The following is a 23,181-nucleotide window of genomic DNA, read 5'->3' as shown; positions in this document are numbered from 1 at the left end:
CCAAACAGTTCCTCATCTGTCTAATAAACATATGTTTTATTAGACAGATGAGGAATATAATGCGTCTTTGGTGTTTCCATGGACATTGAGGGTAACGTGGGTATGATGTCATTGACAGGCGACGCACGGACACGGCCCGTGTCCTGGTTAAAATTGCATATTTCTCTGGATTTAAACATTCTTGGAAACATTTGGGATAATGTAAGTACACAAGTCAACAAAATATATAACATTGTTCTAGTGGTTTTTAGATATTTTAATCCAAAGATTCTGCTGTACATATTGTGCCTTTTAACTGGTTGCATATGTCAGATTTATTGCATGATTCAGGCAGAGAAAAGCTGTTGCTATCAAACATTGTTTACTTAATCAACTGAGTCAGTGTAAATTAATGGTGAAGGGTTAGATCAAATAGGCCAGTTGATGGAAGGTTTGCGAAGAAATTTCATGCTCCCTTGTAAAAGTGTTTTTTAGTATTTTTAAAGTTTTTGATATATGGTGTGGCTATTTTGTAGTTTATTTTGATGCACTTAAAATTAAGGTATTTTGTATTTTATTTTAAAATACATTTTGATGTATTTTTGACCAACCCTGGGTCTTGTCCATAGACTTTAAAAAAATGGTCTTGTCGCAAGGTGATCAGCGCATTTGGGGGTCCGAGGCATGTAAAAGTTTGAAAACCCCGAGCCTAGGTAGATTATTATGAGGGAAAGTTATTTGGCAACCCAGGGGGAGGAGATCTGAGAAGCCACACACACTGATAACTGTAGACATTGGTCAGGCTTTTAAATGTTGTTGAGAGGAAACCATTAGTACAAATGGGGGTTTGACAAGCTTAGAGGAAGAGATGACACACTCAGCGATCGACAATTAGAGACGGAAGAATAAATCGATATTTGAACGCGATGTGGTTGCGCGTGACTTCAACTTACGTTCGTCGAGTGACTCAGTAACGGTTTTGATTTCGTTTCTTAACAGTTATTAGCGGTGAAAATAATCAAAAATGGCTTCTAGATCGGGTTTCCCCGTCAACTCCAGTACCCCAATAAACCCCAGCATGAACCCCATGAACCCGGGTCACAGCAGCGCACTGAGAATGCCAGCAATGCCGCAGAATTCACCCTACAGAGGGATGGGCAATACTCCGAACCAGTATCACCAAGTAAGTGTAGAAACCACTCTTTATTTCTTATCTGAAGCGTTTAGCATCACGCCATAGCTTCAGTCTTCCCTTCTGTCTTAATAGAGGAAGTGTCATTTCATTAGCAACAATTACGATTTATTTGCACGTTTATGTCATTAAATATTGTCAGAAAATAATCTACAAGAATGCTTCTTTACAAAAATACAAATAGAAAAGGTTTAAAAACACTTTAAGAGCGCTGAGGCCCACGAAGAACAAACATGTACTTCCGCATTTGAATGCCCTGAAGAAAACGCGCGTGCTTTACTTTGAATAACTAAGTTACCTGCAAACAATCGGCTCAGCCACTAAAAAAGTACCATGGTAATACTATCGGTCTTTGTCAGACACGTGATTTTGTTGTGTGTGACGTCACCGCGGCGCCATATTTGTGGTATCCCTGCTGACTGTGAGAATGAAAGAGATTACACGAGTTGAGATAACAAGCAAATAACTCGCAAATATGAAGAAGCACAAGAACAAAGTTAAAATTTCATATCGCGATAAACTCACCAAAGATGCCAGGGACCGTTATTTGGAGAAATTTCCATCCATTCATAACATAGATCTGTACGAACTGACTGCAGTAAGTTGGAGTGCTACTGACCCCGCATTGCTACCTAAATCATCATACTTAAATATTGTTAACTGTCTTGTTTATGGCATAAACGCATAGTGAACAATTTAAAAACTATAAATCCCTCGAAGCTCACAGATATTTCACTAATGGGTGCAGGATTTATTTATGTTCTGAAGGAAGGACTGCGATAACACAGTATAGTAACGATAATGATGATGATGTCGTGTTAACTACCGTATATAACAAGTGCATGATTAAGGATGGTTTAGTATTATCAGGAAGAATTTTGAACTAATACTACCCTTTTTTTCATGCATTTTTTTCTTTATTGCATTAAGTACATAAACCAATGTATAACACTATAAACATTGTTCCAATAAACAAGGCATCATCAGAGATGTATGTAGAATTTAATAGTGTATTTTATTACAGTACATTCTGATATAGTATACCTTTTAGAGCCAAAATAATTTGTAAATTATTGTCCTCCATCTACCTCTGTGTTGTCTGGGTCAATGACATTATGAGTCTTTTTTTTTGTCCAAAAGCCTTAATAATAAAAACAAAGATATGTCATGCAAGTTAAATATCTGATTTACAGATTGTGTATATTATTAATTATCCTGTTAATACTATAAGTGCATATAACATAAATCTACAAATCACCCTGAAAAATTTAATTATACATGCTTTATTGTTCATGCAAGACTGGATAAAGCATCAGCACATTTTTACACAACAATTCTACAAAAGATTCAAACATGCGCAGAGGCACAAAAAAAAAAAAATTGTAATAACGCCATAAAGGTTCCCAGGTTTGGCAGACCCGTATAGTACATTAACATCATCATCTCCAAAACAAACATCAGACATCCTGTACATATCAAGTCGGTTTACTTCTGCACATGCAGATCACCATCTCCTCCAGCCTCCTGCATCTTCTCAGTGTGAAGATGATCACTCTCTCCAGCCTGATGGACCATAGTGTTAGCTGACTAACTTGGGTAAAGTTGGTTTTATATTCGCACATCCGTATTCAATAGCCTTGTTAATCACACTACATTGGACATTCAGTGGACATTCACAAGTAAATATGTCATTAAACAATACTTGCCTATTTTGATTTACTGTGAAAAATGTTATAAGTTGACAATCGTTGGTTGTCAATATCATGTCGCTGCTTAAAATTCGCAAACATTAATTTATTGCATATTTATTGGAAAGTCTCAATTTATCAGAAGTCTGAATGTGCAAATATAAAACCAACTTTACCCAAGTAGCTGACTGGATTGTTTTTCCTTACATCTGTGTGTGCATCTCAATCAGCTCTGAGCTCTTGAATCAGTATATTGTGTATACAAATTTTGTGACTGAGACCGTCCTGATCAGTGCCCTAACTAATGAACTAGGGAGCTGATTGAGACACAGCCTGTGTTTAATGCTGATGTGGCCTTAATGTAGGGAGGGATGGTGTCCAGTCAGGGTCAGTCTCCATAATCTTTAAGCAGGCTGATCTGCAATGAAATGATGAAAAAGGTCCACAGACCACAGCTGTAAAAAGTAGTCAGAAAATAAGAATCAGTATATGGATACAGAGCAAAAATGTCGTACCTTAAGTATAAAAATGCTGTAGCAAAATTAAGAAAAAAATGTAGACATATTCAAGTAAAGGGATTCAGTTTAAATTGACTTGTTTCATAGCACATACAATCCAAAACAATGCGTTGCTATAACGTTTTCTACTTTAGAAAACAGAAACCTCTAACTTACCTTTGTGAAATGTAGAAAGCAAACATACATGAATGGAGATATCTTGACGAAAGTGATGTTTTGCGATCACCGCGGCAACCCATGCGATCCGGCGCCTCTGTTATTGCTTCTACATACTCTCCGTACAGCCTTTTTTCAAGTAGGAAACCGACTAAATCTAATCTCGTAGTAAAGTTTTTGACATTTTCTATCGTGGGACATATTATTGCAGCTTTTCACACAACAAAAGTGTGCCATTTTTACAATGAAAAGTAGCCAAAGAAGAAATAACTCTGCACTGATACAGAGATTGTTTGGATACCTCAGAAATGGCGGCGACACCCATAATGCACTTCGGTTTTCACGAGTGTGACGTCACCTGACAAAGACCGATTCCATTTTGTTATATACCATGGAAATACGATTTTGTTTGGACATGTATAACATGGTAATATCAAGATGTTTTAACATGTATTATTATATTATTTACTGCGCTGTTGAATACCACGCAAATTCCGTGTATATGAATATGGTGTTCGTTCATTCATTATCTCATGATATTTATCTAAAGAAAGTTAAAAGCCATCACTGCATCATGGTACCTCTACAGTATTTTTGATAACACTTTGCAATAAGTTCCCATTAGTTATTTAATTAACTAAAATCGGTTTTAAAGAGCAATGTGTTACAGTATTTATTAATCTTATTTTACATTAGTTAATAAAAATACAATTGTTCATTGTTCACGTTAGCTCAGGTCCATTAAATATTAATATATGCAATGGTAACACTTTACAATAAGGTTCATTAGTTTATTCAACATATTCAACAATTAATTTCAACATTTACTAATACATTATTAAAATCTTGTTAACATTAGTTAAAGGTGCAATATGTAAGATTTTTACAGTAAAATATCCAAAAAAACACTAGGCCAGTGTTATAATTTTTGTTCACTTGAGTACTTACAATATCCCAAATGTTTGCAACTATTTGTAAATCGTGATAATTGCAATTTTAACTACTCAATTGCGTCATACCCGCATTACCCTCCGGTTTTATTTTGTAGTAACCATGGAAACACCAAAGACGCTTTAATATATATTACACATTTTAAAAAACAAGGGAACAACTGTTTTGATATATTTATAGACAGAAAACTAATTATTGTTATATAGCTCAACACGTTTAGTCTTATTGTTTAAAAGTAATTTTCTTGATTTTTTTTTTTTTTTTTTTTTGCCTGTACCATGCTTAACCATGCCTCAGAGAAACACACTATTTTGTGAAGTAGCTAACATAGCAAAATCAGATGCAGCTTTATTTTTAGTAACAGTAATACAGAATTTTCTCCATCATATAATACATTTTAAAACGAATTGCATGCCATTTATCAACACAAGCCATCCAGCAGTTAATATGATATTCTAAAATCGATCTAGCTTACTGCAGTGTGTAACAGTGTCTCACAGCAGCCACCGAGTGAACGCTCAGAGTAACGTTATAACATCATTTTCAACACTCTCAAATGTATCTGATATGATAAACAGAGCTGCGTTACCTCATACTCATGACCGGAAAAGCGGAAGCGGCGCCGGTGATTGTGGCATAATAAAGGTTCCGCTGCTCGTGGCGTGTGTTGCGCAATCGCTCCAGTGGCCTCGTTCAGCTCCCACAACACTCGGTCCTGCTCTGCTTCATACTACAGTAACGTTAATAATCTCATCCATGAACATGATTTCTTCCCGAGTCCTATCCCAATTGGTTTCCTCCGTCCGTTGAGGTGAAGACCACATGTCTCAAGATTCAGCGCTTAAACTTGGCATCATCAAGCTACGCCTTTGTTTTGAATAGGCCTCTAGCGAACTGTAGCGGACAGAAATCCTACATACTGCACCTTTAATGCACTGTGAAGTAACATGAACAAACAATGAACAATTGCATTTTCATTAACTAATGTTAACAAAGATTAGTAAATACAGTAACAAATGTATTGATTGTTAGTTCATGTTAGTTAATACATTAACTAATGTTTAACTAATTAACCTTATTGTAAAGTGTTACCTATGCAACTTTTGATTTTAATAATGTATTAGTAAATGATAAAATTAACTAAGGTTATTAAATGTTCTAGAAGTATTTTTCATTTTTAGTTCTAATACTAATTTTAACAAATGGTACTGTATTGTTAAGTGTTACTGTTTTGTAAGCTGCCTTTATAGGCTATTTTAGTCCTACATGAAGTTTTACGTTGAGCATTCTTTACCTGTAATAACAGTCTGCTATCTGAGTGTTAAAAATATACTCAAATCCTACAATTGTACCCACAGCGCCCAAGTATGCCACCCAGCCGAGGAATGCCAATGGGGGGCATGGGGTCTATGGGTTCCCCTCTACCTGGTCCGTCTTATAGCGGAGGCATGACCATGCGACCCGGGATGCCTCAAGCTGCGATGGACCCCACCCGGAAGAGACTCCTTCAGCAGCAACAGCAGCAGTCCGGGGGTCTAATGGGCCCGAGAAGGGGGTTAGTACATTTTGTATTATTGTTTATGCATGTATGGTCAAAACATTTGAAGTGACATTAGTATTCATATCACTTCACAATTCTGGGTTTGGGTTATGGGCTTTACAATCAAAGGAGGGTTTTATTTTTTGAGCCCCTTTGAGTTTGCTTTAGATGATGTTAAAGTCACCATAAAATAAAAATGTAGTTTTTATTTTTAATGGAATATTGCAGTATTTATTATTAATGATTTATTTATGCACATAATTATTATTATTATTATTATTTTAATTTGTGTGCCCTCATAATTAATAGGACTGGGTATTGACAAAATTTTCACAATTTGATTTGATTTCTATTCACATGCTTTTGATTTGATTTCAATTTGATTCGATATTGATTATTTTGGATATATATCGGATACAGTGCATGGCAAATTTGCTCAAGGAAAAAAATCAAGAGTCAGTTGGTACTACATTACTATAATATTGAAGGTTAAAATTAACTTATTTATATACAAACTCTTAAATTACACTCAAGGATGTTTTTTTTTTTTTTATATGTTTTATAATACTAACTTATACTTAATACTAATCATATTTTTACTCCAATGTGTTTTTTGAAATATAAGCATTTAAATCGTGGCTGTCATAACTGATTTATTCAAACATGCATTAAATATTGAATAACAGTAAAAATTAAAATGAATATGTAATATGATGCATATATTTATCAGAAGTAAAACATTTTTTACCTGACTAACGAGTTTATGGTCACTTAATATGGTTTTTCTGAGGTAAATGTGACGTGACATGGTTTACAAGTTGTTTTTATTGAAGTCTTTCCGTGGTTGAAACACTGATTGAGCGATTACACTTGACATGATATGGATTTAGGTTAGTTGTACTGTATCTTTTAACATACCTTGGTTCACGTGTGTCGTGCTGCCGCTTCTCTTGAACTCCGCTGCGCTACAGTGATCTGTCACGCCACATAAAACAGCGCCAAAACAGTATTTATTTTTTGAATAAGCAATTAGGGCTGTCGCAGTAAAGGAATTTCTCTTGTGGTGATTTTGAGTGTCTCAATATCGTAATATCCGTCAAAAAATTGTTCATAATGAACTTAAAAACACGAATTCATTTATCAATTAAAAAAGGTGATGACATTAATTTAACCTTACAATGCCACTTCACAAAGCATGATTGACGATCAATTCATCACCTGGGTAACGCTGAAGCTGATACACTTCATTGATTCAATACATTGAACAGCGCTGATTCCAGTCATAGGAAATCTCCTCAAATGTTGAAAGGCTATTCTAAATCACTTTTATCTTCTGACAACTGATAGCAAACTGATGGCAAAATATTTGCGATAAGTCAATATATTGATTATCACAACAGTCCTACTCAGAATATTATTAATCTTACTGTAAAGTGCTTACATTTTCTCTTGTTCAAGAAGCAGTTTTACTTGGATATACATCACAATCGGGAAGAAAAGAGCATCACAACCTTCGTTTAAAGTTGACTTTAAAAATGTGTCAATAAAGTGGTCTGGCTCTATTGTAATGTCAATGTGTATGGTGCAGCGTATAGAGAGCATATGATTCGGCTTACATAACAGTGAGTGTCCAGTACTGAACCCAAAGTGTCATTTGCCACCAGATAGGCGCTTGTCTCTGAAAACCAAAGGCTTTTTTGTCCTTCTAACTCAGAGACTCATTTGTTTTACCAAAGAAGCATAGCATAGCAGTGAAATTAAAAATGGTTTATAGATATTTCATGATATAAACTAGAAGACTGAACCATAAGCCAGATGTATTTGTTAGTTTTGATGTTGTATCCTATTTAAGCTATATTTGTGTGTCTAGTACATTCACCCCCCCCCCCCCACACACACACACACACACGCACACGTACACACGTATTTTGAGCAGTAAAGCAGTAAGGTGGAATATATAAAATTGCAACAACAACAAAAAATGCAATCAGTAAGTATTTTTTAAAACTTAAAGCTGCAGTCCGTAACTTTTTTTGGTTGAAAATGATCCAAAATCAATTTTTGAGCAAGTACATAACCAGGCAGTGTTCAAAATTATCTCTGTACTTTAGCCTGATTCACAACTGTAAGCTTGTAATAATGTTTTATAATATATCGATACTGGTGGATTTCCGAGAGAAATTCAAGAGTACAGCAGTTCGCCTTTGCGTCATTACATCATATCTGTAAACAGAAGGAAAGAAGTCCCTGCATATAGGATGCTGCGGATCATTTATAGCCTTTTCTTACAGCAGCTGAAATGATTAAACTTCTAATTTTGATGGGGGATTGTAATCCAGAAATGACAATCATCAGTGACAACTGGAGATTCAGCCGTAGTCAAAAGCAAAAGACTTCGGACTGCGGAGTGGCTACAGAAATTGAAATCTATAGGTAACGCTAATACACACTAAATACACAGTCATGCAATGCTGATGTTGTTAACATTAACAATTTGAGAACAATGTATAACAATAATAATTTGCACGTTTGATGCGATATGATATGAGCTAAGTGATTGTTAGATTTAATCATCATTGGCAGCGCTATTTATTGTAGGCCTAATGCTTTTCCCCTCAGTTTGTCATAACAAAAGTGTCAGACATGTTACTTACTTGTTCAGATGATATTTTCCGGTGAAAATTCCTACTTTGGTCATACTTCAAGACTACAATCTGTTATTCTGAAGTACAGTATCCACACCGGTATGGTGACTGACAGCAAACATTAGATTCATCCAAGGCAAATCTTACGGACAGCACTAAAAAAACTACAACGTTTGTGCTTTTTCTCAAGTAAAATTGAAAAGAAGTACTTAATACTTATACTGGAGTCGTATTTTATTTATTTGTACTTTTACTCAAGTACTTGATTTGTGTACTTCATCCACCATTGGATTTCACTCATGTTCAAGGTGGTCTCGCGAATTAGCCACATTGACCAACAGAAATGCATGGTTTGAAAGTGACTTCTGTGTGAGTGGTGCTTCATGCACTGCTACACATTTATTTTAACAAAATGAGTAACAGATACTCCTTATAAATCTCATTCTTCTTGTATCTAGTTTACTGTGTTATAAGCAGGCCCAAATGGAATTACTGGAAATGTAAAAAAATCTTTTTTTATTTATTTTTTTTTTTTATTATTATTTTTATTTTGGGGCAGAATGGATTTAAACTTGGAGAAATCTCTTATTTATAGCTGAAGGCATCCATCCATCATAAATATAATCCATACAGCCCTTGGGCAGGGGTCGGCAACCCAAAATGTTCAAAGAGCCATATTGGACCAAAAAAACAAATCTGTCTGGAGCCGCAAAAAATTAAAAAGCCTTCTATAAGCCTTATATGAAGGCAACACAGGCTGTAAGTGTATATTAGTTATATTAGCCTACTATCAAAATGACTAAGTAGGCTACAAATACATAATGAGGTATTCCAGAGGTATTTAAAAACTGCTGAAAGCTACAGAAAAAAGAAAGCAAATGGATCGGCGCAATTCACAGAAACAACTGGACTCCAGGCAGAGAAACATGGATTTGCAGTTATCATTTTGTGTCAAATTGTTGGATTTTGAGGTAAAATCATTCCATATATATTGTATTGTTATATATTATGTTGACAAATCATCAATTAAATATTTTCCATCTTATATTCTGCATAATTGTGTGTTTTAAAATAAACACTAACAAAAACTATACTATAAAACTATATATGTTTTAGGGCTGAACGATATGACGATTTATATAACATTGATATAAGTGATTACGCGGATTTAAACCTACCTATATTGTAGTTATATGCATGTATTTCCCCGGCGTCAAATCGTGACCGGTGTTTTGTTTTGCTCTATTCTCTGTGTTTCCGTGTTCGTCATTGCGTCAGGTCAGGGGTTATTCTTCCACCACAAATCGATGCGTACGGCCGTCTGCCGGAAGCTAGTTATTATAGTTAATAAAGTTTAAAATGTGGATATTTTTCATACAAAAACCCATCGCTTCATTTCAGAAGGCCTTTATTTACCCTCTGGAGCCTTATGGACTTTTTTTATGATGGATGGATGCATTTATTTTTGGCCCTGTTCACTATACATTATACATTTTTGGAGAGCCAGGATATTTTTAAATATATCTCTGATTGTGTTCGTCCGAAAGAAGATAGTCTAGGATGAGTAAATCATAGGATAATTTTCATTTTTGGGTGAACTAACCCTTTAAGCAGCAAATTGGCATATTAGAATGATTTCTGAAGGATTATGTGACACTGAAGACTGGAGTAATGGCTGCTGAAATTCAGCTTTGTATTACAGGAATAAATTACATTTTGAAATATATTCAAATAGAATAAGAAGTTTACTATGTTTAAGTAATTCGGCATTTGAGCTCAATCAACCTTTGAGGAAAGATACATAATTTTCACATTTTTATTAAGCATAATGATTGTTTCACTCTAAATCTTGTGTGGAAAAAGTTATGTTTGTTTGAGAATAATTATGTGGCTTACACTTTAGATCTCCAGTACTATAATTGAAATAATGTTTGAGCATATGTTTGCTTTGAGTCATGTTTCTTACACATCTGCTTTACATTTACAGGGTGAAGAGGCGTAAGATGGCTGACAAAGTGCTCCCACAGAGGGTGAGTTTAACCAGAATAGTATAAATCAGTTTTTTTTTTTTTTTTTGTGAAAGTACATAGTTTCTCATGATTTTGTTTTTTCTCAGATCAGGGATCTGGTCCCAGAGTCTCAGGCTTACATGGACCTTCTGGCCTTTGAGAGAAAGCTGGACCAGACCATTGCTCGCAAACGCATGGAAATACAGGAGGCCATCAAAAAGCCAATCACGGTAGATGTAGTAGACTGGAGTAGCAATTCAGAAATTAATTCTTAGTTCAGCTAATTTTAAGGGAAGGTCACACATTTACTCACCCTCATGTCATATCCAAACCTGTATGACATTCTTCTGTGAAACACAATAGAAGATATTTTAAAGAATGTTGGTAACCAAACCGTTTGGGTGAACTTTGACTTCCATTTCTCAAAATATCTTCTTTTGTGTTCCACAGAAGAAAGATGGTTATACAGGTTTGGAATGAAATAAGGGCGAGTAAATAATGACAAAATTTTCATTTTTTGGTTGAACTCTAACCCTTTATGCTTTAGCTTCAGTAATCTCAGGCTACTAGACTTTTTTTTTTCTCTATGCCAACATAAAGAAATTAATCAATTGTTTATCATCTCATTGCACTTTGTTCTACTCATCCAGCAAAAACGCAAACTGAGGATCTACATTTCTAACACCTATACACCTGGCAAGCCAGAGGGAGAGGAGGCTGAAAAGGTGGCGTCCTGGGAACTTCGAGTGGAAGGCAAACTCCTGGAGGATGTATGTAATGATTTTCATGTTCACTTGTTGGCATGTATGTGTAACTCTAAGCAAGGTTGAGCAATCATGCAGTGGAGTCCATTTACAATGTTTCATGACAAGTAACAGATCTAGATAAAGCTGACCATGTCGCCCCTATACTTGATGCTTTTTATTTGGCAGTCTTGAGTCTCTTGGTCTGTTGGCCAGCTTAACTGCACTGGCTCATGTCCTCAGCTCACTCCTTCAAACCAGATGTGCTCTAAGCAGTTCCATGTTCCCAGACTTTGTAAGGAAAAGGAATTGAAACTTTGGCCCATTTTGTGAAATTAGTCAGTTAAAGTCTAAGCATGTATTTGCCAGCTGAAGGCTGCGCTGCTGCCACATGAAAAGAGGAAATTATTCTTTTTCTTCACTTTTTTGCCTCAGTTATAGCTTGTGTGGTACTGCAAGGGAGGGACGGGCAAGGCATTGCACAAACACATACTGGCGCAATAGCTGTGTGTGCTGCTTCTAAAAAAAAATCCCTCCAGTGCGGTCAGCTCCAAACAATGCAGTATCAATCAGCGGCATGAGCGCATTGAAAAAAGATCTTGATCTCTCTCCCCTTTTCCCTACTTCTTTCTCTCTATCTTTCTGACTGTCCTTAGCCTGGGAAACAGAAACGAAAGTTTTCATCCTTCTTTAAAAGCCTGGTCATTGAATTGGACAAAGAACTTTATGGCCCAGACAACCACTTGGTGGAGGTATGACATTATAGTATTGTTATTATATTAATAATAATGGGCATAATTACTGGCATAAAAATTAGGATGGGGTGTCATTGGTTCTTAGGGGTGAAAAGGGGTGAATACTAATGTATACTAAGCCACGCTTAATAAAAATGAGTTGGTATGTCATATGAAATTAATAAATATTTAAATCCTGATGATCATCATGATGACCTCATCAAACACAATGTACTATCTTACATCTGTAGTCATATCTTTTTCTATGTATCATAGTGGCACAGAATGCCCACAACCCAGGAGACGGATGGATTTCAGGTGAAGAGACCAGGAGATGTGAATGTGAAATGTACTCTCCTACTCATGCTGGACCACCAGGTATCACATATCGTGTTTTTTTTTCTTCTTCAATTTAATGCATACTTGCTGATTTCTTTTTTTTTTTTTTTGTACTCACCCAAAATTTTGAATGGTAGTACATTACGATTTACAAAACAAAAAAAATCAGCAAAAAACTGTTCAACATTGGTAATGATAAGAAATGGTTCTTAAGCAGCACATTAGAATGATTTCTGGCAGATCTTGTGACACTGAAGATTGGAGTAATGGCTGCTGAAAGTTCAGCTTTGCATTACAGAAAAAAATTACATTATGAAATATATTCAAAAAGAATAGAAATGCAATATTACCGTTCACTGTAATTGCAGCCTTGGTTAACATAAGACAATCTTAAATCTTAATTATTACAAACGTTTGACTGACGATGTATATATGTATTTTTATAGGCAGTTGTCTTTTGTTTACATCACAGAATCATTAAACAGAATTTTAATGATGCGATTCATGCTACTACCACTTGCTAGTCAGAAGCAGGTGACATTAGGGCTGGGGGATATATCGCATGCGATTGACACGCATTTCGTCAGTAAAGCTGGTTCCCTGATTGCCGCTAAATCGCCATCACCTGCTTTCAAATGGAGCGCCATTTAATAGACAGAGCCATAGATCACTGACAAGCTACACAATATCGCGCTCATTATCGATCATTATCATATGAACGCGATATTGAGTGGCTTGTCAGTGAACTACGGCTCTGTCTATTAAATGCCGCTCCATTTGAAAGCAGGTGATGGCGATTTAGCGGTAATCAGGGAACCAGCTTTACTGACGAAATGCGCGTGACAATCTCATGCGATATATCCCCCAGCCCTAGGTGACATGGTTAGATACACCCATGAATGCAAGATGTGTAATCATTATTTTTTTTGTACATTTTCCCTTAAAGGGTTAGTTCACCCAAAAATGTCAGTATTAATTACTCACCTTCATGTGGTCCCACACCCGTAAGACCACAAATCAAGATATTTTTGATGAAATCCGAGAGGTATATGACTCGTCCATAGCAACTTAACCACCACTTTCAAGGTCCAGAAAGGTACTTAAGACATCTTTAAAATGGTCCATGTGACCGCAGTGGTTCAACCTTAATTTTATTAAGCGACAATACTTTTTGTGCACAAAAACAAAAATAACATCTTTATTCCGACTCATTATTGGCCGGCTCCTGCGTCAGCTCACGTGAATAGCGTTGGCCAATACTGAGCCGGCGCTCGGACGTAGAACCTGGAAGAATTGAACGTAAAGCACGTAGGAAAATGACTCAGAAGAGAAGAAACTAAGGCTGAACCTGAATGTCAATTTTTAACTTAATTTTTCAATTTTAAAGTTTGTCAACTTTTAAGAGAACACTAGCATATAGACTCAAATCTAACAGACATGGACTGAAAGCCAAAAAACTAAAGGGGTCTTCAAAAGAAAATAAAACTTCAGTCTATTAATTTTATAAGTTTGTTACAGAGTATATGGTTGTCTTTGTGATATGATGATCTATCATCTTCTCCTTTTACTTGACTTAGCCTCCGCAGTATAAGCTGGATCCACGTCTAGCTCGTCTGTTGGGAGTCCACACTCAGACCAGAGCCAGTATCATGCAGGCCCTGTGGCTCTACATCAAAAACAACAAGCTGCAAGACTGCCATGAGAAGGAGTACATTAACTGCAACCGATACTTCAGACAGGTACCCAAAACGTTTAGCACTCCTAGAAGGAAATTACCCTTAGCTTGTTCTCACAATTCTTTAAAATCCAGTGCTTGGTTGCAACAAATCACTTTGCTAGAAGAAAACTCTTATCAATTTTTATCTTTTTTAATTGTAAATGAATGATCACAATTTAAGGTAGCAAATTTTTTTTCTTAACTTAATAGGCTTTCTGCAGTCACCTACAGAATCTCAGTCTATAACATATTAGAACAGAAAAACTGCAGAAGCCCTAGTATCTAAGCTTTGCATTTGACACTGTCTGCCAAAACATGCTTTCACTTGCCTCTAAGCCATTGGTATTACTGGCACATCCTACCTAAGTGATAGAGAGCAATTTGTCTTTATTACAGAAAATTATAGAAATTTTCCACTGCTCCTGATCTGTCAACAGAGGTGACCCTCAGGGCTCGGTTCTTGGCCCAATTCTCTTTCTAGTCTATATGCTTTCACTAAATCTTAATTCCTTCAAACTAATGAATTATATTACTTGGTTTCACTTTCCCCTGTTATGCTGATGACACTCAAATCTGCATTAGCTCCTGTGCTACTTCTCTCATTCCTCTCAATGTCAGATCTCTTTTAAAATTGTCCATTTATACAAAGAAGGAGAGACCCAAGCCAAATTTAAAGGCCAGATTATCATGGAGACTTGTTTGGGACCACTTTGCAATGCCCCTGTCAACCATTCAGAAGACCTTAGCAACCTGCATAATGGCAGGGAGATTTGCACAGGAAAGCGCCACTCTTGTTGTCTTCAGAATTTAGTTTAGTACTTGATCTGAGATATATAGCATGCTTTGTGCAAAGATATCCAAGGTATAGGTGCTTGACCAAGAACTCATTGGTTATAGACTGAGCCATGTGTCATCAAACTGCTGTAATCCTGCAGATTTTTGGCTGCCCCAGGATGAGATTTTCGGATATTCCCATGAAGCTCGCCAGCCTCCTTCAACACCCCGACCCCATCGTCATCAATCATAACATCAGGTGTGTGCTTATGGTTTCTGTTCTGAATGTTTTATATCATTACTCTACAAGCTCATTTGAATTTTTTTTTTGTTTACTTTCTATTTTTTAAATTCTTTTTAATGTATCTAAATGTATATTATTTATAAGTATTTAACCTACCAAACCAAAGTTTGATCACACTAATGTTTCTGAATAGAGCTTGAACCTATATATGAATTTCTCAGCAAAACTAAAATTGTATTTATTTTAAGTGGGTGAGTATGAGGGAAAGAAAAACAGCCAACTCATGTCCAGCATTGATGAGAACTTTGGGGGGAAATAACTATTTAATACATTTAATGACTATTCTTAATTATTCTTAAATGTGGAAAATTGTATTAATAGTATTTAGATATGTCTAGTTGTCTGAATGCAATTGTTAGTAGTAGTATGGTTATTTGATTTTGACCAAATGCTGCTTTATTGCTGTATCATTTTGTCAGTGTGGATCCCAATGATCAGAAAAAGACTGCATGCTTTGATATCGATGTTGAGGTGGACGACCCTCTGAAGGCTCAGATGACCAGCTTCCTGTCCTCCACAACCAATCAGCAGGAGATTGCTGCCCTGGAGATGAAGGTTTGTGTGTGCAAGGACGTAAATGACACCTTGTGTAAATTATTTCCAACTCATTATTAGGGTTGGGTACCGAAGCGGAAACTATATGACCAGTATGTACTGGACCGAATCAGAATGCAGTGCCACTTAAATGCCTGAGCTGCTGAATGAAATATTTAGTGCATCATGTGATCAGCTGCTAAATTCAAACATGCTTTCGCACTTTGGCTGGCGCTGAGCCAGAGACGGACGCACTTGTCACACATCATGTGTCATTGTAACTATGCAGTGTTTTCAACCACATAATGTTTATTTTAGGTTTCAGACATTTAGTTAAATTTTTTTCATTTTTGTTAAACAGACGGATGTCTATTGAAGTGGCAATAATAGTCCTTTTAATTTATAATTTGATTAAGTGTTTTATTCATATCAGATACACATTGTATAGGTAACTATATAGTTTACTCTATTTTTCTCCCAGTTCACCAGTCACTTATTTTTATGTATTTCTAGAGAAGAGGATGAATTTACTTGATCTAAATCCAAAAGATGCAGTTCTCTGAATTGCAGTGCAAACTGACAAAATACATTGACTTAAATATATTTGAGAATTGCAATATCAGATATTTCATGACATAGTTAACAAGTTTGTAAATATTTTGAGGGGGAAAACTAAATAAAAGCGATACATCTCACATGACACACCAGAGCCACAATATTGCTGTATGACAGAAGTATATCGCACTGCCATGGAAAAATAAGGTGATGAATTCTAAAATTACCTTGTGCAGGACATGCAATAATTCAGGAGAGGCAAATATGGTCATATTTATGCAAATAAATTGCTGAAATTTGAAGCTGGTTTGTAGCATACCAAGAATACTGACTACTTTGCAGTTATTGGTACTGTAACTGTTATTTAGTGTTAAATTATTGTAGTTGGGTTAAGTGGCTTAGGTTTTATTGTGAATTTATGTAAATTTGTTGTGTTTTGTATTTACTTAATTTATATATTTATGGGTCATACTCACAAAACCATTAAAACACCACGGCACTAATGATTTTAAATATTAAACATGCTTTTTAGTAATATATAAATACATCATAATAAAGACAATATTGTTCTCTAAACTGATCAAAGAGTCATTTCAACATAGGAATAAAGTATTTTTGTATTTTACTGCATTTTTTGTTGATATTCTCATTACTGCACTGCAAAAAGGAAAAAAAAAGAAAAAATATTCTTTTATAATGTATAATAATAATGAAAAAAATGGCGGAAAAATGAAGTGTCCATCACTGATGTTCTCATCCTCCGCAACATTTTTTTAAGGACTATTTACACACATAATTTTATATAAATCTTGATTTTGAATAAAGCAACACATGTGCCAGAACCTTAAAGATGGCTACTAGGTAGGCAGCTATGGAAGAGGATTAGGGCCAAGCAATAATAAAAAAATAAAACCATCTCGAGATTAAAGTTGTTAAATTTCGAGAAAAAACTCGAGATAAAATGTTGAGAATAAACTCGTTAATTTAATGACTTTGTTCTCAATTTTATCTCAACTTTTTTCTCGAAATTTAGTGAGTTTTTTCTCGTAATTTAACGATTTTATTCTCAATTTTATTTCGACTTTTTTCTCGAAATTTAACAACTTTAATCTCGAGGTGGTTTTATTTTTTTATTATTGCTTGGCCCTAATCCTCTTCCGTAGGCAGCTGTCTTAAAGGTGCCCAAGAAAGTTTTTTTACAAGATGTAATATAAGTCTAAGGTGTCTCCTGAATGTGTCTGTGAAGTTTCAGCTCAAAATACCCCATAGATTTTTTTTTATAAATTTTTTTAACTGCCTATTTTGGGGCATCATTAACTGTACACTGATTTTGGCAGCGCGCCGCCCCTTTAATTCGCCTGCTCCCTGCCACACCAGCTCTCGGCTATATTACAGTGCATTTACAAAGTTCACACAGCTAATATAACCCTCAAATGGATGTTCGTCATGCATGCTGTATGAATGCTTTGAATTATGTGAGTAAAGTATTTATTTGGATGTTTACGTTTGATTCTGTATGAGTTTGAGGCTATGCTCTGTGGCTAATGGCTAATTCTACACTGTTGGAGAGATTTATAAAGAATGAAGTTGTGTTTATGAATTATACTGACTGCACGTGTTTAAAAATGAAAATAGCAACGACTCTCGTCTCCGTGAATACAGTAAGAAACGATGGTAACTTTAACCACATTTAACAGTACATTAGCAACATGCTAATGAAACATTTAGAAAGACAATTTACAAATATCACTTAAAATATCATGCTATCATGGATCATGTCAGTTATTATTGCTCCATCTGCCATTTTTTGCTATTGTCCTTGCTTGCTTACCTTGTCTGTGCACAGATCCAGACGTTAATACTGCCTTTCCTTGTCTAATGCCTTGAACATGGGCTGGCGTTATGCAAATATTGGGGTCATACATATTAATGATCCCCACTGTTACGTAACAGTCGGTGTTATGTTGAGATCCGCGTGTTTTACGGAAGTCTTTTAAACAAATGAGATTTACATAAGAAGGAGGAAGCAATGGGGTTTGAAACTCACTGCATGTCTTTTCCATGTACTGAACTCTTGTTATTTAACTATGCCAGGGTAAATTTAAATTTTGATTCTAGGGCACCTTTAATATTTCTCCAGTTAAAATTAAAAAATTCTCATCAAACCATGTACAGAACATTTTGATTATCATTACCGTAACAGGTAATTTTCCTGATTTAGAAAAACTTTAACAACTTTCTGTGAAAATGTACTTCATTAATGTCTAATTATGTACATTGAATAAAAAGTAGTTGCAAAAAATGCTAAGGTACACCATTCTCACTTACTGCAACAATTTAAGGCCAGTTGCGGTATAGAGAACTTGTTTCGGTAATGAGATTTTTTTTTTTTAGAACTTGTTTTAGAAATTATGTTCAAAATTGTTTAAAATTGTAAGTAAATGTTTTTAAATTAATGTTCACAAATCCTCTAGACTTTGTGATAATCACCAATATATTGTTCAATTTAAAGAATTTTTATTTTTTTTTAATAAAAAGGCCATTCTTTAATGTCATCCACTGTCATTTTGAGGTTCAGACACCGGTACCATTATAATAGCATCAATTTGGCACTGGTATCGTAAAAATCTCAAACGATACCCAACCCTACTCATTACAAGGTTATATATACAGCAAATATATGGGCTATTTTTAACCAAACATTTACATTCTCCATAAGATCCATGAGACTATTGAATCCATCAACCAGTTGAAGACCCAGAGAGACTTCATGCTCAGCTTCAGTAACAACCCGCAGGAGTTCATCCAGGACTGGCTCAAGTCTCAGAGCCGAGACCTCAAGGTACGCTGAGAGCGTGCATTTGGTCGTTTGTACTATTTTTCCTTCTGTCATTTATGGATGTTTTGTCTTGGTTTATGCAGTTAATGACGGACACTGTGGGAAATCCAGAGGAGGAGAGGAGAACTGAGTTTTATCACTCACCCTGGGTCACAGAAGCTGTTGGACGCTATATATTTACAAAGGTAAATGCTTGGTATTTCTTTCCATTACAAAATACACCAGATGCTATAGTGTCTATAATATTGCAATTTTTTGTTTGTTTTCAGGTCCAGCAGAGGAGACAAGAACTGGAACAGGTACTAGGAATCCGACTCACTTAAGAAGATTCAGACTCCAGATCCAATCATCCAAGGAATTAGCTCAAATACCGATGAGAATAAAGCGAATGGAGGAACTTCATATAGAAGTTTTGGGTGCTGGTTTTGTTTGGTGTATTGCACTGTCATAAACTTCTTGTCAGTTGCAGCATTTGAAGACTGTACCATAACACACATCTGGTCACATCAAATTTCAAATGCTGTTATAGTAACTGGAATGCTTCAGTATGTATCGTCCTCTTTCAATTCAATCTCTGATCTTCTCTTACATTATATATTCTGAAAATGTAATATGAAAATAAGCCATCCAGTTCATTTTCTTCATGATTCAGTTTTTTTCACATAGACATCTTTACTTTTATTATAACCTGTTAAATAGGACTCTCTCTCTTTTTTTACAGTAAGATATATAGTACTGTAGCTAATTGGCTAAAACCCCTATAAGTAACAGATGCAACACAGCTTCTTGTTGTTCATCTATTTTGTTTATATTTAATAGTTAATTAATGAATATAGTTAACTGTATAGTTAATTAATTAGGAATTGCCAAACTCAAGTCTACATTTGCCATTTCATTTTAATTCTGACCGCAAAGGCTATTTTCATAAATTAATTGCACAATTTTTGAGTCACAATCCAGTTAGTTATACATTGGGGATCGAAAGTTTGGGAACCCCTTTCAGAATATGTGAAAATTTTTAACAAAACAAGAGAGATCATACAAAATGCATGTTATTTTTTGTTTAGTACTGTTCTGAGTAAGATACATAAAAGATGTTTACATATAGTCCACAAGACAAAAAAAATAGCTGAATTTATTAAAATAACCCCGTTCAAAAGTTTGGGAACCCATGGATCTTAATCCTGTGTGTGGTTACCTGATGATCCATGACTGTTTTTTTGTTTTGTGATGGTTGTTCATGAGTCTCTTGTTTGTCCTGAGCAGTTAAACTGAGCTCTGTTCTTCAGAAAAATCCTCCAGGTCCCAAAAATTCTTCAGTTTTCCAGAATCTTTTGCATATTTGAACTCTTTCCAGCAGTGACTGTAGGATTTTGAGATTAATCTTTTCATGCTGAGGACAACTGAGGGACTCAAGGTTCGAACATTCACTGATGCTCCAGAAGGAAATACGACGCAATAAGATCTGGGGGGTGAAAACTTTTGAACAGGATGAAGATGTCCACATTTATATAATTTTTTTTTTTAATTTAGTACTGCCGATCGGAAGCAACAGAAGATACTTCCATGTTTCCCAGTAGAAAAATTAAGTACAATATTCCTTGATCTTCAAATTCAAAAAGTTTTCATGCAAGACTTAATGCATCGTGTTTCCTTCTGGAGCATCAGTGAATGTTTGAACCTTTTTTAATAGTTGTGTTTGAGTCCCTCAGTTGTCCTCAGTGTGGATCTCAAAATTATACAGCCACTGCTGGAAAGGGTTCAAATATGCAAAAGATGCTGGAAAACTGAAGAATTTGCAGGACCTGGAGGATTTTTCTGAAGAACAGAGCTCAGCTTAACTGCTCAGGACAAACAAGAGACTCATGAACAACCATCACAAAACAAAAAAACAGTCATGGATCATCAGGTAACCACACACAGTATTTAGAATCAATGGTTATTTTAATAAATTCAGCTATTTTTTTTGTCTTGTGGACTATATGTAAACATCTTCTATGTAAAATATCTTACTCAGGACAGTACTAAACAAAAAATAACATGCATTTTGTATGATCTCTCTTGTTTTGTTAAAAATTTTCACAGATTCTGAAAGGGGTTCCCAAACTTTCGATCCCTACTGTAATTAGGTTGACTAGTAATGAAAATGCAATGTTTTTCTTCTACTTTCAATATTGTGGGGTTTTTTTCCATTTGGTCTCTCAGGAAAATATGTGCTGCACTGCGTTCAAGAGCCATCTTTTTGTGTTACCACCCCAATGAGAACTCCAGCACATTTGGTTGTCCAGCTGGTTTGGTTCAGTATCCCAGACTTTCTGTCTTCATTTTGTTAGTGTTTACAGATTTTTTTTATTTTATTATTTTTTTTTTTGGGCGCTGTTGTCTGTTAAAGTGGAAGAGACTGTACAGCAGTGACTGAATTTGTGAAAGATGGTGTGTGAACCATCAGCTCATTCTTTATTTTCAGGTATTCAAAGCCATTTTTTTTAAACAAGTAGTTTAGTTCAGTGTGCACTTCTACATTCCAAACAGCTGATGGAAAGTTTCTGTTTAAGTGTGTTTTAATACATGGTCTTTCATATTGGTGTTGTCATTTGTGTTAAGTTTTGATGACAGCAAGTTGAATTTTCAATTAAGGAATATAACAGGTTCAACATCTGTGACATGCTGCTGATAACCACAAAAAAACTGCTTTTGACTTTCCAGTTTATAAAGTGGTCAAAAACACAATGTGTTGCCAGTTTTGTGCTTAAAATGAAATTGACTTTCTTTTTAAAAGCATCTCTGAGGGAGGAGTTGAAACTGTTTTGTCATAATTGACAGCATGTCACAAATGTTGTCAATAGAGCTGAACTCAATGTTCCTTTCGATGGTTTCATTTCATCTTAATTGTTCAGACAGTATTAATGCTGATCTGAACTGCAACCACCTGTTGTATCTTTGATTTTCCTTAAGTTGTAAGAGCTTAATTGGCATTAAGTTCTGTTTTATATTTTTGTATCAATCAAATGCTTACCTTTTGTACTTTTTTACTGGGAAATTGGAATATTTTAAACAATAAAGTTGTTTCCATAAAAGGGATTTCACATGTGACTGAAGTGAACATAATATAAAGTATGTTATGATCACAAATACAATGTCAGGAAAAAAATGACATTTTCTTTTTAATCAGACTAATTGATATTAAAATATCAGATGTTATCATTAGATTAAATATGCAGAAGTAAGAACATCAGGTATTTCTGTTTTCTACTAGATGGCAGATTGTTAGACAAAGACAAATATCAGTCAAGTTGATTCATGTAGTGTTGTAGTCCTGGTTAGTCTGGAAATACCGGTCTCCATTGATACCTCACCTGTCCTACAGACTTGTAGAGTTGTCTTTTACGCATATAACGTTTGCTGTGGGCTGCAAAACTTGTACAAACAATGGTGGAGACTTGGGATGGGAGCACGAGGGATTTTAGCAGACATATTGTACAACACTGTCAACAGAGGTTCGAACATTTATATAATTCGTTTAGCATTTACTCATCGCGGTTGTAACGGGTGTCTCTCCAGCCTGTCGGTGGCGCTAGAGAGCACATCCTGCAGTCTGCATCATGCCCGAGGAAAACAAAGCGGAAAAAACGCCGCTGACGGACGGAAGTTTGTATGTTCAAGATGGCGTTGGACGGGATTGATCAAGTAAGTGGTATTTATGTGTTAAATTTTCTACCATGAGCACTATATTTAACTGTGATTTATTCGTTAGCATCACATATTTCATAGATTGAGTCTGCTGTGACTGTAGTGTTTAGAAATATAAGAGAATGGTTGAATTTAAAACGCGTCTGCTCCGAATGAAGCAGAGTTTGCTGTCTCATTGTGTCACTGACTGGGACTGATCATAACATGGCATAACTGGATGTAGCATGACACATAATGAATATTTTATCAGAATCACTGATAATAACAATAGAAA

General features: G+C 35.5%; 2 protein-coding genes across 3 annotated transcripts in view; both read left to right on the top strand.

Moving 5' to 3' along the window:
* Positions 1–809: 809 nt before the first annotated feature.
* Positions 810–22,292, top strand: smarcd2 (SWI/SNF related, matrix associated, actin dependent regulator of chromatin, subfamily d, member 2). 2 transcript variants are annotated; one of them, XM_067369677.1, is made up of 14 exons: positions 810–1,162; positions 5,843–6,039; positions 10,657–10,699; positions 10,786–10,908; positions 11,329–11,448; positions 12,078–12,173; positions 12,432–12,533; positions 14,072–14,233; positions 15,147–15,244; positions 15,709–15,844; positions 19,098–19,220; positions 19,301–19,402; positions 19,487–21,126; positions 21,423–22,292. In XM_067369677.1, exons 1-13 carry the CDS (start codon positions 1,004–1,006, stop codon positions 19,538–19,540), a joined length of 1,515 nt encoding a protein of 504 aa, XP_067225778.1. In that variant the 5' UTR covers positions 810–1,003; the 3' UTR covers positions 19,541–21,126; positions 21,423–22,292. The 2 variants fall into 2 exon arrangements, with proteins under 2 accessions (XP_067225778.1, XP_067225779.1); XM_067369678.1 differs by lacking the exon at positions 12,078–12,173.
* A 579-nt stretch (positions 22,293–22,871) lies between these two features.
* psmc5 (proteasome 26S subunit, ATPase 5) overlaps positions 22,872–23,181 on the top strand; it is a 9,135-nt gene continuing 8,825 nt past the window's right edge. Inside the window, exon 1 of the mRNA XM_067368956.1 lies at positions 22,872–22,904. Coding sequence (XP_067225057.1) covers positions 22,872–22,904 — 33 coding nt within the window. The remainder of the gene's footprint in view (positions 22,905–23,181) is intronic.

The sequence above is a fragment of the Chanodichthys erythropterus genome, chromosome 19 (genome assembly GCF_024489055.1).
Source record: "Chanodichthys erythropterus isolate Z2021 chromosome 19, ASM2448905v1, whole genome shotgun sequence".
Classification (NCBI taxonomy): Eukaryota; Metazoa; Chordata; class Actinopteri; order Cypriniformes; family Xenocyprididae; genus Chanodichthys; species Chanodichthys erythropterus.
This window is presented reverse-complemented; position numbering and strand designations above follow the sequence as displayed.

What these genes read in the sequence shown, in the direction of transcription:
- smarcd2 (XM_067369677.1), top strand. Translation starts at nt 1,004, where the DNA reads ATGGCTTCTAGATCGGGTTTCCCCGTCAACTCCAGTACCCCAATAAAC. An exon ending in CCATCAAAAAGCCAATCACG is followed by an intron (nt 10,909 to 11,328) that starts GTAGATGTAGTA and finishes CTACTCATCCAG; the next exon opens with CAAAAACGCAAACTGAGGAT. An exon ending in CTCAGAGCCGAGACCTCAAG is followed by an intron (nt 19,221 to 19,300) that starts GTACGCTGAGAG and finishes TGGTTTATGCAG; the next exon opens with TTAATGACGGACACTGTGGG.